We start from the raw sequence: 14006 nt of genomic DNA on the forward strand, positions 1-14006 counted from the left end.
GGCGCTGTCTGGTGGCACCAAGCTGGGCACAAAGGCCAGGCGGGAGCTATTAGCCACCCAGAACCCAAAAAACCACGGGGGGGGGGCAAAGGAAAGGCGGCCTCAAACCTCAGCCCCCAAAGTCTAGATATGCTGCAGTGGGGGGGGGGGCCTCCGGCTAGCCTTTCCCAAACCCCAGCCCACTCTGGGTTGGGCCAGGAGAATCATTGCATTCAGTTAAAGGGGAGGACTTCAGGGGAAAATAGCCTCCAGAAAATAAAGTCTTGGATCTCTGATGTCCCCAGCGCCTCCTGGGATACACCCCACCCTCCCCACACCCCCCCTCCCTGCCCTCACCCCACCTGGCCCAACAGCCGCCCGCGGCTGGACAGCTCCAGGCCTTTTGCCTCCACTGGGTCATTCAGTCTCCGTGGAAGAGCTGATGGATGGGCCTGTGGCTTCTGGGGCCAGCGGGCTATGAGCAGGAGATGTTTGGGGGACCCCCCCCCCGCCTCCCACACTCCGTGGGCTGTGGGAGTCTGGGCTCTGCCCAGTTCTTGCAGACCTAGTGGAAGAGCAGGCCCAGAGTGAGCGTAGGCAGGATCCCCAGCCAGAGAGAGGTGGCCAGGACCCCTGCGCGGCCCATCAGCTGCTCGGCCAGGGCGCGGTCCTCGGGCAGCAGCTCCCAGTGCTGGGCCTCGCGGAGGTAGGAGCCCTCCTGGGCCTCGCAGCGATAGTGGCCGTACTGCCGGGCCGTGAGGTTCTCGATGAACAGGATGCAGCTGGGGCTCTGGTGGCCCGGCTCACAGCTCTGCTCCACACTCTCCTCGTGACGCCAAGAGTAGGTGGCGTGGCGGGACTCCATGGGGCAGCTCAGGTAGTAGCGGGAGTTCTGGGCCAGTGATACCTTCTGCAGTGGAGCTTCGTCTGCGGCGGTGGGGAAGTGGAAGTGGGGGAAAGCAACTTGAAAAGGAGCTCAAGGCACCAAGGCTTCCTTTTTTTTTCTGTTGTTGGTCGTGGGGCCTGAACTCTGGGCCTGGGCGCTGTCCCTCAGCTCTTCAGCTCAAGGCCAGCGCTCTACCACTTGAGCCACAGCACTACTTCCGGCGTTTTTCTGCCTATGTGTGGTGCTGAGGAATCGAACCCAGGGTCTCATGCATGCAAGGCAAGTGCTCTACCACGGAGCCACCTTCCCAGCCCCCTGGGCTCCTTGTTTTACTCAAGGCTAGCACTCTACCACTTGAGCCACAGCACCATTTCTGACTTTTTTTTTCTGGAGGTAAGAAGTCTCATGCACTTTCCCGCCTAGGCTGGCTTTGAACCATGATCCTCAGATCTCAGTCCCCTAAGTAACTAAGGTTAGAGGCATGAGCCACCGGCGCCCAGTTCCAAGGCTTCTAAATAAAGAGGAGGGCCTGTTTTACAACGTCATTCCTCGCATCTCCCTCCTCCTGACTGGCCAGGCACCGTAGCTCATGCCTGTAATTCCAGCTGAGATCTGATGATCATGGGTCAAACCCAGCCCTTTAGCATGAACAGTCCAGGAGACTTATGTTCAATTAACCAGAAAAAAATAATAATAATAAGGAAAAGTAGAACTGTCGCTCAGGGGGTGAAGCCCTAACCTTGAGCAAAAAAAAAAAAAAAAAAAAAAAGCTAAGGGACAGCACCCAGGCCCTGAGTTCAAGCCCTGGCACTGGTACACGTACGTGTACACACACACACACACACACACACACACACACACACACACCCTACACTTACCCTGTGGTTCCCTTAGCAGAACTGGGTCCCACCTCATCTGCCCAGGGTCCCCAGGTTTGGGGCCAGATCAGCCTCAAATCCAGCACAATCAGAGAGCATCGCGCCCCCCCCACCCCAAGCTGAGGCCCAGAGGCAGGGCAGATACCTGGTTTGGGACTGGGACATTCTTTGTGTGGCTCAGCCGGATTAATAGCCTGCAGCACTGGGCTGGGGGTAGAAGCAGATGGTCAGAAGATGTGCCCCCTGGCAGCTCCCCCCCACCTACTCCCCCCCCACCCTTTCCGGGACACAAAGGGCCTGGGCACGGTACCGGTGGGAGCTGTAGATGGATACACAGCGGTCCTGATCCCAGCCGCAGTACGGGTCTCTGGACATGAGGCAGCCATGGCAGCCACCGCCGTACACATCACACAGGTCCAGGGGCACCTGGCTCACCTCCCACTGGGAGCCCACGAACAGCTTCCGCTGCCGAGGAGAAAGAGCGAGTCCGTAGCATCAGGCCCTGCGGGATTCCCAGTACCCAGGCCACAGAGGGCCTTGCTACCCAGCAGGCCCCGGGGCTCACACCTGTCACCCAGTTAGTTACTCAGGAGGCAGAGATGTGAGGATCATGGTTGGAAGCCAACCCAGGGAAGAAAAGTCTGTGAGACTCTTTTTTTTTTTTTTTGGTTAGTTGTGGGGCTTGAACTCTGGGCCTGGGCGCTGTCCCTGAGCTCTTCAGCTCAAGGTAAGCGCTCTACCACTTGAGCCACAGCGCCACTTCTGGTTTTCTGGTGGTTCATTGGAGATAAGAGAGTCTCACGGACTTGCTTGCCCGGGCTGGCTTTGAACTGCGATCCTCCGATCTCAGCCTCCTGAATAGCTAGGATGACAGGTGTGAGCCAGCAGCCAGGCTTCCGTGAGACTCTTATCTCTAACAAAACAGCCAAAAGCCAGAAATGGAGCTGCGGCTCAAGTGGTAGAACAAAGCTTTGAGTGAAAACGCTCAGGGACAGCATCCAGGCCCTGAGTTCAAAAGGCAGGACCAGCGGGGCGGGGCTGGTGGGGAGGCCCTGTGGGAGGAGGTGGGGGGGAGGGGGAGCTCACCCTGTCAGCATCCAGGGACATGGTTTGAATGGCGGCCGCCCGGCGGAAAGGCTGGATCTCCATGATGTTGAACACGAGTCTGTGTTCCTGCTCTCCTGCTTCTACCACCTTGTGGATGGTGCCTCTGTCTGTGTGTGGGGGGGGGGTCAGAGGATCAGTGGGTGGGGGTGAGCCACAGGGGGAGTCCAACTCCAAACCAGGAGGTGCCTGTCATCCTAGCTACTCAGGAGGCCAAGATCTGAGGATCATGGTTCGAAGCCAGCGAGGGCGGGAAAGTCCCCAGGAGACTCTTATCTCCAATTCGCCACTCACAAACCAGAAGTGGCGCTGTGGCTCAAGTGGTAGAGCGCTCGCCTTGAGCATGGAGAGGCTCAGGGACAGCGCCCAGGCTGCGAGTTCAAGCCCCACAGCCAACCAAAAGAAAACAAAACGAAACACACCAAAAATACCAGAACCAGGCCTGGTCTCTTCCAAGACTGTGCCAGCAGGGGTAGATGCGGGGCGGGAAGGGCAAGAAAGTCACAGGACTGGCGTAGAGTGGGAAGGAGGGCACGGAACCCAAGGGCAATCTAGAAGCTTCTGGTCTAGAAAAGAACCCTAATATGCCTGGGGCTGCAGCCTTCGGGACAAACCAAGACTGGGCACACCATCCGTGACCCCATTTACCCGTCCCCAGCCCTTCTTGGGGGGGACAGGTATCTCCCCTACATCGCAGCTAAGGAAGGGAGGCTCAGCAAAGCCAAGCCATTCTCTCAAGGTCACACAGCTGGTGAAAGGCAAAGATGCCAACAAAACACAGATCGAGGGGCGGGGAGGGAGGGGACCCCAGCCCTCGACTTCCTCCACCTGGCCCCTGCTGGCTTGCTGGCCCCTTTGGGGACACAGGCCCATGATGTCAACTGCTTACTTTGGAAGAAATGTGGACATTTCCGGGGAAGTTGTGAAGACGGATCACAGACAGCCTTCTCCTCGTTTCCCCTCATTGCTCTGCCTTATATAAGCGAGTGCATCCGTCACAGCGGAGCTGTTGACACGGGCCTCGCTTCCTGGCTATGCTGCAGGCTTTGTCTGCATCGCATAGGTTTGGGGTGTATGTGTGTGTGTGAGTGTGTGTGTGTGTTTCCACAATGGCCTCCTTTTGTTCTAAGATCCAATCCCCAGCACTTAAGTCTTGGGGGATATTTTAATTTCCACAGAATCTCACAGCTGAAAAGAACTTCAGATTCCATTTAAGTGCTCCCAAGGTCGTAGAACTGGGCTACTGCCTGCAAGAACGGTGCTCCTTGGAGCTACCTGCCCGAGGCTAATGGGGATCCTGACCCTCAGCTCTCCTACTCCCATATCACCTGCTGTCCCAGTTTCTAGAAGCATCTTCCCTCTCTCCCTCCCTTCCTCTCTTCTTCCCCATTTCCCAGGGCATCACCTGGGGCCCCTAAAAAAAGCAATCAGATGATCCACTTTGGAGCAGGTTCTAGAATGCCCACCGGCAGAGTCTTCCTGAACTTTGACAAAGCCCCCAGCCTGGGTGCATGCGCACGCAGAGGTGTGCACGTTCACACATGCACATGTGCATGCACATATTGCCTGCACCTCCTTCCAATCAGCCTGGGGACATTATCCTTCCCCTCCCAGAGAACTTCCCAGTCTCCAGAGCCTCCGTTCCGGATGGAAGACTGCAGAGAATTTTATTTTATATCATTTTATGTAATGTGGCCTCACTATTTCCAAATGCTGCAGGCTCCAACATGATTCCTCTCCGTGGGCCTCAAGGAGGACAGAGACACTTTCCCTAATCCTTGAGCGTGCAGGAAGGGACCGCATGGGAGCCCTGGCCCTGAGCCCCATGGCTTTTCCTGGGGGGGCTGCTGCCCTGAGCCCGGCCCCGTGGGATCCTGTCCTCCCCTGCTTCCCAATGCCCTACGGGAAATCCCTCTCCTAGAGGATTCTGGGAGCCACACGATGGTCTTAGGGCCTGGGCTTACACTCAGGCCACCACAGGCCTGGGCCAGGCAACTTGGGAGGTAAAGAAACAATCCAGGGCCGAGGCCTGGGGTGCTCAGGTATCAGAGGTGTAAGGCCCTTTCCAGTCTTCAAGAAGGCCTATGCCTGGGCACCCAGCTGGCTCTACCCAGCTCTGAGGCTTCTCTCTGTCTAGTGGCTGTGCAGAGGGTACCCGGGGGGGTGAGGGGGGGGCGCCATCCAGAGCTCCTCTCTTCTGCTGCACTAAATCCTCTGCTCAAATTGACTCTAAAGGCTTTCCTCTTACTGGGCGCCAGTGGCTCACGCCTGTCATCCTAGCTACTCAGGAGGCTGAGATCTGAGGATCGTGATTTGAAGTCAGCCCAGGCGGTAAAGTCAACAGGACTCTTTTATCCAAGTAATCAGCAAAAAGCTAGAAGTAGAAGTATGTCTCAAGGGGTACAGCACCAGCCTTGAGCAAAATAAAAACCTCAGGGACAGTGGACATATACACGTATACACACACACACACACACACACACACATATGAATCCACCAACACAATCCCAAATTCAGGCAGAAGTTCCAGGGTCCTCATTCTACTTGGAAGATCCTTCCAGAAGGCCTGAAGGCCAGAAGGCCAGGCCCTTGCACCTGGCTTTCCAGATCTGTCTTCACTACCTTCTTCCCTAAATCCGACATTGAGCCCAAAACCGCACCAGGCTTTGGCTCACTCACTCTGCTTCTGCCTCAAATCCCACGTCAGGCTCTCCTCCTATCCTACAGGTCTTTCCCATTTCCCTCTGCCCCACCTCCTCCAGGAAACCCTCCAGGCCTGCTTCATCAACCACAGCCACACACACAGCCCAAGCAAATGCTACCTCCATGATCCTTTCCACCGCTCATCCTTTCTACTGGTCGTAAGCATCTTCACTAAGAAGCCAGAAGGCCCGAGGGCAGCCTCACCTGTGGTTAGGTAAAGCACGCGGAAGGTCTCCCCGTGGCTGGCTTGCATGCGGTGGACGACCACTTTCTGGTAATGGTACTTAGAGTGGAACAATGGCGTCTTTAGGGGTCCCATGGGCTCCACCCTCTGAGCCACCTCGGGGTGGCTGTCGGCCACCTGGAAGGTCTCGGTAGGGATAGGATGCTGGTCTGGGAGGCACTGGGAAGGAAAAGAGGCTCAGATCAGTGGGGGTGCCTGGGAGCTGGGGTGCAGGTGGGGCTGGGTGGGGCCTGAGCCCCGGCTCACCTTGCCAGGTCGAGGGTTAGGAAGGCCCGCGTGGTAGCCCTTGAGTGAGGACGTGCGGAAAACCCGGTCGATGTCGCCGAGGGAATACACGCACACGGCCGAGTAGTTCCTGCAGGGGCATGGGGACCGCCGTCACTGGGGGACAGGGGGGGGCACAGGCCAGCCCAGGCCCCTGAGCCGGTGAGCCGAGACTATCCACGGCCCAGCCCCAGGGGCCTGGGATACATGGAAATGAGGGAGGGAAGCCGGGGGGCCGGGTGGCTCACGCCTGCCATCCCAGCTAGTCAGGAGGCTGAGATCTGAGGATTGCGGTTTGAAGCCAGCCCAGGCAGAAAGAAACTCAAGGACAGTGCCAGGCCCTGCGTTTAAGCCCCAAGGTCTGCACACAAAAATGAATAACTGATGGGGCTGGGAAGGTGGCTCAGTGGTAGAGTGCTTGCCTTGCATGCCTGAGGCCCTGGGTTCGATTCCTCAGCACCACATAAGCAAAAAGAAAAAAGCCAGAAGTGGCACTCTGGCTCAAGTGGTAGAGCGCTAGCCTTGAGCTGAAGAGCTGAGGGACAGCGCCCAGGCCCAGAGTTCAGGCCCCACGACCGGACCCAAAAAAAAAAATGAATAACTGAGCAAAGAAATAAATGAATAAATAGGGGGGAGGGAAGGACAGACAGGAGGAAAGAGAGGGAAGAGTAGGAGGGAAGTTCAACCTAGTATCTCTTGGGCTAAAACTAAGACCTTCGGTTCTGAGATGGCATTGCCCAGCTCCCAGGACACCTGTTCTACCCAACCCAGTGTGGATGGGGGTACGGATATCCCAGGAGCCCTGATGCTCACCCCCTTCCCCCCCCCCAGAGGCCGCCCCACCCACACAGGGGCCAGAACGAGACCTTCGTTCCCCCACCACACCTAGGACTTTTTTGGTTTTCTTGCCTGCCTTGTTTTCAATCAATGAAAGTGATTAAGGGGTGTGAATTAGGGAGCAGGCTCAGCGCCTGAGCAGGTGTCATCGCACCCCGAAGAGTCCTGGGGGGCCATTCCCCGGGCCCAGCTCTGGCTCTGAGCACACGCAAGGCAGGACACACAGCGGTCCTGATGATCACACCCCACGGATTGACTCCTGAATACAACTGAATACATATCACAGCTGTGGGGCTGAGGTGTGTGTGTGGGGGAGCATGCCTGTCATCCCAGCTACCCAGGAAGATGAGATCTGAGATTGAGGCTCCAAGTCCATGAGAGTCTTCTCTCCAGGGAACCAGCAAAAAGACAATAGAAATACTGATCAAACAAAACCCATGGCACTGACACCACACACACGCACGCACGCACGCACGCATGCACGCACGGCCTGGGCCTTGGTCAGCAGGGGCAGGCTGAGCGGGTGGGGAGGGGCTCACCAGGGGTTGGAGAAGACGCCATAGACCCGGGTGTTTCTCCACTGGCCACTGGGGTCAGGGAGCAAGAAGACGTCCTGCAGCCGGTTGAAGTTCTTGTTGGTGGCGGCGTCGCTACACACCAGCATGGCTTTCAGGAACGTGTTCCATTTGGACACCGACAGGGAGCTCTCACCTCCCTGGTCCCCCTAGAAAGGCCGAGAGCAGAGAAGGCCCCTAAGCACCTGCCTGGGGCTCCAGTGCATGCTTGGGGCTACTGCGCATGCTTGGGGTACACCTGCTGCTAGGCGTGCTGGCCTATGGCCCATAGGAAGATGGGCTGGAAGGACGGGGAGGGGGCTGAGGAAGAGGCATGGGCCTGGCTGATCCAGGCTCATGGTGGATCAATGTGTTAAGAACCCTGATCCTCCGACCTCAGCCTCCTGAGTGGCTGGGATGACAGGCGTGTGCCACCAGCCCAGGCTAACTTTGCTTCTGTTGTGTACGGGCGGCCACCCGTGGCCTGGCCGCTCACCCTGCACAACTGAGCCACGCGCGACACGTTGAGAGGAGCCTCAGGGTTCTTGTCCGGGTTGTCCTCTCGGAAGAAGTAGTAGATCTTGTCGTCGTAAGCCTGGTCTTGGTGCACCACCGTGGCCTTGATGAACTGGGGGTCTGCAGGGAGGGGCAGGTGGGGGTTAAAGAGTGGTTATAATGACCGGGGGGACCCATCCCCCCCTACTCCCTCCTGCACCCCACCCACCATTCACCTAACACAAGCCCAGGGCAGCTGAGACTTAAGAGTCAGACTGGGGACACCAGGTCCAGCACCCAAAGGACAGGGAAACTCTGTGGCCCCGCCCACACCTGTGTGCACCGTCTTACGGTGACATCATGGGCCCAGGAGCAATGACTTCATGCCTGGGGACTTGGGGGAGGGAGAAAGGGGGAGAAGGGCAATGTCCCTAGGGACGCTTATGTCACTTTGTGACTAATTGGCAGAGTCTTAATGAACAGAGGAGTAGGCTGTCCACACGTGAGCTCAGCAGAGAGTTGAACCTGGGCTCTGGGTCCTCACTCTGGGAGAAGCCACCCTGTCTCCATGCCTTTTATTTGTGTGGGGGGGGGGGGGGGGGGGGGCTTGAACTCAGGGCCTGGGCCGGTCCCTGAGCTGCTTCTACCACTAGAGCTACAGCTCCACTTCTGGCTCTGTGTGCATGCGTGTGTGTGTGTGTGTGTGTGTGTGTGTGTGTGTGTGTATGTGTGTGCGTGTGTGTTTCATTGGAGATAAGTCTCAGACTTTCCTGCCCTGGCTGTCTTGGAAGCATGATCCTCAGAGCTCAGCCTCCTGACTAGCTGGGATTATAGGTGTGAGCCACCAGCCTCTCAGCATATGTTTATCTCAACAGCGTCTCTGCTCTTCTAACCCAAACCCCTCAGCTTAGGCCTGGCTTCTGGCTTTCCTGAACAATTCAAAACACATCTGCCAACTAGCTGCTGGTGGCTCATGCCTGTAATTCTAGCTATTCAGAAGGCTGAGACCTGAGGATCACAGTTCAAAGCCAGCCAGGGCAGGAAAGTCCACGAGACTCTTTACCTCCAATGAACCACTCAAAAAGCGGAAGTGGCGCTATGGCTCAAGTGGTAGAGCGCTGGCCTTAAGCTGAAGAGCTCAGGGACAGCACCCAGGCCCAGAGTTCAAGCCCCACGACCAACACACACACAAAAACCCCCAAACACAAACCATGCCCCCCCCAAAGCTCCCCTCCAGATTCAGCCCAGCCCAGGGCTCCGACTCACTCTGCATGACTGTGTCGCTGGTGTACAGTTCGCTCTCGCCACGGATTCGGCGGAATCGGGGTATCTTCCCATTGTACTCCTGCTTCCGAATGGTGGAGTAGACCTCGTCCCCTGGGGGGGTGATGAGGGGGCGTGGCCTCAGGACAGGGCTCCTCCCAGGCCTGGGCGTGGCCTTAGAACAGCTCCACCCACAAGTGGGCATGTCCCACGATGACTCCACCCAACCTGGGCGTGGCCTCTGGACAGGGCTCCGCCCAACCCCTCCCCTGCCCACCCTTTAGGAGGGGGCAGCAGCTCCCTCCCAGGGTCACCCTACCTTCAAACAGGACCAAGGAGTTTTCCTCTGGGCTGAACGGGGCGTAACCTCTCATCTCCCCAAGCGCAATCACAGAACCATTCACCTGGGGGACAATGGCCTTGTGATCTCCCGGACTCTGCCCGCCAGGAGGACTAGTGTCTTCTGGGACATTCTGCCCAGGATGAGGCCCACCCAGGGGGGATCCCTGCACCCAGGAAGGCAGTGGCTTCTCTGGGGTGCAGAGGGGACCGGGGTGGGGTGCAGAGGGAGTTATCTTGCTCACCAGGTTCCAGCAACTAGGGCGCCGCGCATTGGTGCCACAAATCAGCAGACCCTCACTCCGCCTTTCTATGAGTGTGATGTAGTTCTCGCAGTCCTGCATAGAGAAAGAGGGTGAACAAGGAGATGGGGGGGGTTGGGGTGAAGAGGGACCCAAGACCCTCTAACTCAGAAAAGAAGACTTCAGAAGGGCTGAACAAGCCAGGCACTGGTGGCTCACACCTGTAATCCTAGCTATCCAGGAGGCTGAGATCTGAGGATTGACGTTGGAAGCCAGCCCCTGCAGATACACCTAAGAGACTCATTGGAGAACAAACTAACCCCTGGGGGTGGGGGTGGGGGGGAACTGCAGGTGGAACTGTGGCTCAAGTAATAGAGGGCTATGCAGCCTTGAGGATAAAAGCCAAGAGAAAGCCAAGTGCTGGTGGCTTACGCCTATAATCCTAGCTACTCAGGAGGCTGAGATCCATTTAAAGCCAGCCCGGGCAGGAAAGTCTGAGAGACTCTTATCTCCAATTAACCGCCAGAAAACCGGAAGTGGCGCTGTGGCTCAAGTGGTAGAGCGCTCGCCTTAAGTTGAAGAGCCGAGGGACAGCGCCCAGGCCCAGAGTTCAAGCCCCACAATGATGAAAAAAAAAAAAAAAAAGCCAACAGAAAGTTCCAGGCTCTGAGTTCAAGCCTCAGGACCAACACAAAACAAAACAAAAAGAAACAAAAACCTTTCCTATCAGTGTGGGGACTCAGGGCAGACTCTTCCTCCTCCTTCAGATTCTCCTCTCGTCCCAAGGGATACTGACCCTGCCAATGCTGCGCCCATACTCACCCGCTTGTCCTGGCAAGACCCCTTGGTGGAGCCAATGTTCACCTGGGGGAAAGGGAGAGGAACATGAATCTGCTCTTCTAGGGGGCGGCAAGACGCCCCTAAATGCTGTCCATGCCGCCTCAGGCCACCCCTGCATGAGACTCAAAGGGACAAGGAGATTTCCCATCATCCCATAGGCCGTCCAGTGTGGTACTGGGCCCGGCTGTGTCAGAAGACCAGGAGCCAGGCACCGCCTGCCATCCCAGCTACTCAGGAGGCTGAGATCTGAGGCTCGAGGTTCAAAGCCAGCTCAGGCAGGAAAATCTGTGAGACTCTTATCTCCAAGGAACCACTAGAAAACCGGAAGTGGAGCTGTAGCTCCAAGGAGTAGAGCGCTAGCCTTGAGCAAAAGAACTCAGGAGCAGCGCCCAGGCCTTGAGTTCCAGCCCCATGACTGACAAAAAGAAGAAAAAAAACACACAGGCCAGGAAGCTCAGCATCTCCCACTCCCCCCTCCCCAATTTGCCTTCCCCCACCTGGTCAGGTATAGCAGCCCTCAATTTCCCTAGCCCATTGTTTGGCTGCATGCCCTAATCTGAACTACATTTGGGAACCATATGTGGGCTGTGGAGGTCAGGGTCCAGTTCAGGGTGGGGGTGAGGGTCAGAGGGGAAGCCGGGAAGGGAAGGGGGGAGGGGAAGGGGCAGGCTCACTGTGTGCACGGAGGCGTTCTTGCCCTCGGGAAAGTCGAAGAGGTAGATCTTGCTGCGCCCACCCACCCACACGGAGGTGCTGCCGGGTTCGTGGAAAAGCACCGTGTGGGGCTCAGCCTGGCCAAAATCCACCCGATCCTGCCCTGCATGGCGGGAAGAGGTAACAGGGAGAAAGCAACGTTGAGGTTGGGCCCTGAGCACCCCCCCCCGATTTAAAAGCCTTAAGTTCCCAGGAATTAGTGCAGAACCCCAAGTTCTCCTCCTTTAAGCTGCCCTGTAGGCTTGCCCCAGCCCTGCCATGGGTACAAGATCGGGGCTAGATCTGTGGGATAGAAATCCTCTGGCCCCGATTTCCCGTTGGGAAAGCACAGTCATGGGGTGGAAGCACGTGTGGAAGGCGGTGAGGAGGGGGTCCCCCTGAATCAGGGGCTTGGGACAGCACCTCCCAAGCCAGACTCCGGCACACCCCAACCCTATTCTAGCTTTGCCCACTGAGGTGCCACGGAGGCTGAAAGCCCAGCTTTTCCCTTCCGGGAGAGTCTGAAGCACAGCACACAGCCTGAGTTTTTCCATAGAAGGGCTGACCAGGACACAAATGTTTGTCCCCAAAAAAAGAAACTCTCGCAGCCACCACCTCCCTGGAGAACGCACTGTCTCATCTCCGGCGTGACATTGTTGCGGTTGTCCTGATTGCCGGGGTAAATGCCGGGGCTGGGCTAGCCTGGGGCTGTGCCCTCAGCAATCAGCCACCCCCAGCGGCTTCCCACCTCCGGAATTGGGTCTGACCAGTGTTTTTCCAGCTGCAGTAAACTCTAGAGCAACAAGCCAGGACTTGGGACACCCACACAGGACGTGCCCGAAGCCCAGACAGAGAAAAGCTGCCATTTCCTCAACATCTTCCCCAGATCTTGTTGGTCGTGGGTGGGGCTTGAACTCTGGGCCTGGGCGCTTGTCCCTCAGCTCTTCAGCTCAAGGCTAACGCTCTACCGCTTGAGCCACAGCGCCAGGAGTGCTGAGGAATCGAACCCAGGTATTCACGCGTGCTAGGCAAGCACTCTACCACGAAGCCACCTTCCCAGCCCACTTCCGGCTTTTTCTGTGTAAGTGGTGCTGAGGATTCGAACCCAGGGCTTCATGCATGTGAGGCAAGCCCTCTACCACTGAGCCACCTTCAACAGCCCCTCCCCTGAGTCTTTCTTGCTGTCATTTGAACCACTCCTCACCACCTGACATCCTACTGTGTGGTTGGAACTGGCTGGGCTCTCTCCGGAGGATGGAAAGAAAGGACACAGACATGGCCCATGGGGGTGGGGGTGAGGGGGGTGCCAAGTTTGCAGCCATCAGCTCAGCCTGGCTCTTCTGGTATATTCTGCAGACAGCTGACACAGCAGTTCAGGAGAAAACAGACACCATTACTCCCCTCCCCGCTGCCCAGCTACCAAAATTACCTCCAATTCACCTGAGACAGAAAGGTCAAGGGGTAGCCAGGCACTGATGGCTCGCGCCTGCCATCCCAGCTATGCAGGGGAGCTTAGAGCTGAGGATCACGGTTCAAAGCCAGCCCAGGGCAGGAAAGTCTGGGAGACTCTTATCTCCAACGAACCATAAAAAGCCAGAGGTGGAGCTGTGGCTCAAAGTGGTAGAGCACCAGCCTTGAGCACAAAAGGTATGGGACAGCGCCTAGGCCCTGAGTTTAAACCCCAGTATTGAGTGTATACACACACACACACACAATGCAAAGTGCTGAGCGCTCAGTTCTGCGCTGCCAGTGTGGTACAGGATGCTGGCAGAGCTCAGCATTGGCCTTCTCCAGTTCCCTTTGAGCTGGGGTAAATCCGGGGTCGGCGGCCTGCAGATAGGTCTGCCTGAGTCAGCCCTCAAGGCTCTCCCTTCACCTGCAGCCTGAGTAGCATATGCTGTCATCGACGGCCCCAGCTGGATGCAGAGGGTGTACAATCTGCAGAAGCCCCGAGCCTCTCTCTCATCACCCTGCACAGCCAGCCTGGTGGAACGGGGGAGAGGTTCACACGTGTGTCTTGCAGAGGTTGGCCCCAGGAGACCACCCCAGTCCCAGAGGGCCAGCATCTGCACCGGCCTCAGTGGAAAAGCCAGAGGAGGCCAATGTACAACTCTACCCATGAGGACCCTGGACAGCTCCTCTGGGGGGGGGGAGGGGGATCACTGGACTGTCAAAGGAAGTGGGTGACTCCAGCCTGTCATCCTAGCTATTCAGGAGGCTGAGATCTGAGGCTGGAGATTAGAAGCTAGCCTGGGCAGGCAACTCTGTGAGACCCTCACGTCTAATAAATCACCAGAAAACCAGAAGTGGTGCTGTGGCTCAAGTGGTAGTGCTAGCCTTGAGCTAAAGAGCTCAGGGACAGTGTGCAGATCCAGAGTTCAAGCCCCATGACCGACAAAAAAAAGTGGAGCTGTGGCCCAAGTGGTAGGATGCCAGCCATAAGCCAATAAAAAAAAAAAAGCTCAAGGACAGTACCCTGGTCCTGAGTTCAAGCCCCATGTCCAGCAGGTGAGCGCATGCACGTGCACGCACACACACGTGCGCACACACACACACACACAAATCCTGGCTGCAAGATGGAGGAGAGGGGAGGCAGGGATGGGTGGCCCCATTTTGTAGAGAAATAAGCACCCCCAAGAAGTCACCTCTGGTGACCCCTGGGCTCCTGCCCTTGCCCACTCGGTG

At 57.1% G+C, this 14006-nt stretch overlaps 1 protein-coding gene across 1 annotated transcript; it reads right to left on the reverse strand.

Annotated features, from left to right (window-relative positions):
- Positions 1 to 336: 336 nt before the first annotated feature.
- Sema7a (semaphorin 7A, GPI membrane anchor (John Milton Hagen blood group)) lies at positions 337 to 11446 on the reverse strand. The gene is made up of 13 exons (XM_013012187.1): positions 11303 to 11446; positions 10611 to 10652; positions 9792 to 9884; positions 9527 to 9611; positions 9211 to 9321; positions 7946 to 8085; positions 7435 to 7619; positions 6041 to 6149; positions 5755 to 5953; positions 2830 to 2957; positions 2054 to 2208; positions 1889 to 1950; positions 337 to 906 (listed from the first exon to the last, which is right to left on the reverse strand). The coding sequence occupies exons 4-13, from the start codon at positions 9579 to 9581 to the stop codon at positions 545 to 547; spliced, it is 1506 nt and encodes a 501-aa protein (XP_012867641.1). The 5' UTR covers positions 9582 to 9611; positions 9792 to 9884; positions 10611 to 10652; positions 11303 to 11446; the 3' UTR covers positions 337 to 544.
- Positions 11447 to 14006: the final 2560 nt, after the last annotated feature.

This window comes from Dipodomys ordii, unplaced genomic scaffold (assembly GCF_000151885.1).
Source record: "Dipodomys ordii isolate 6190 unplaced genomic scaffold, Dord_2.0 Scaffold15, whole genome shotgun sequence".
NCBI classification, from domain to species: Eukaryota; Metazoa; Chordata; class Mammalia; order Rodentia; family Heteromyidae; genus Dipodomys; species Dipodomys ordii.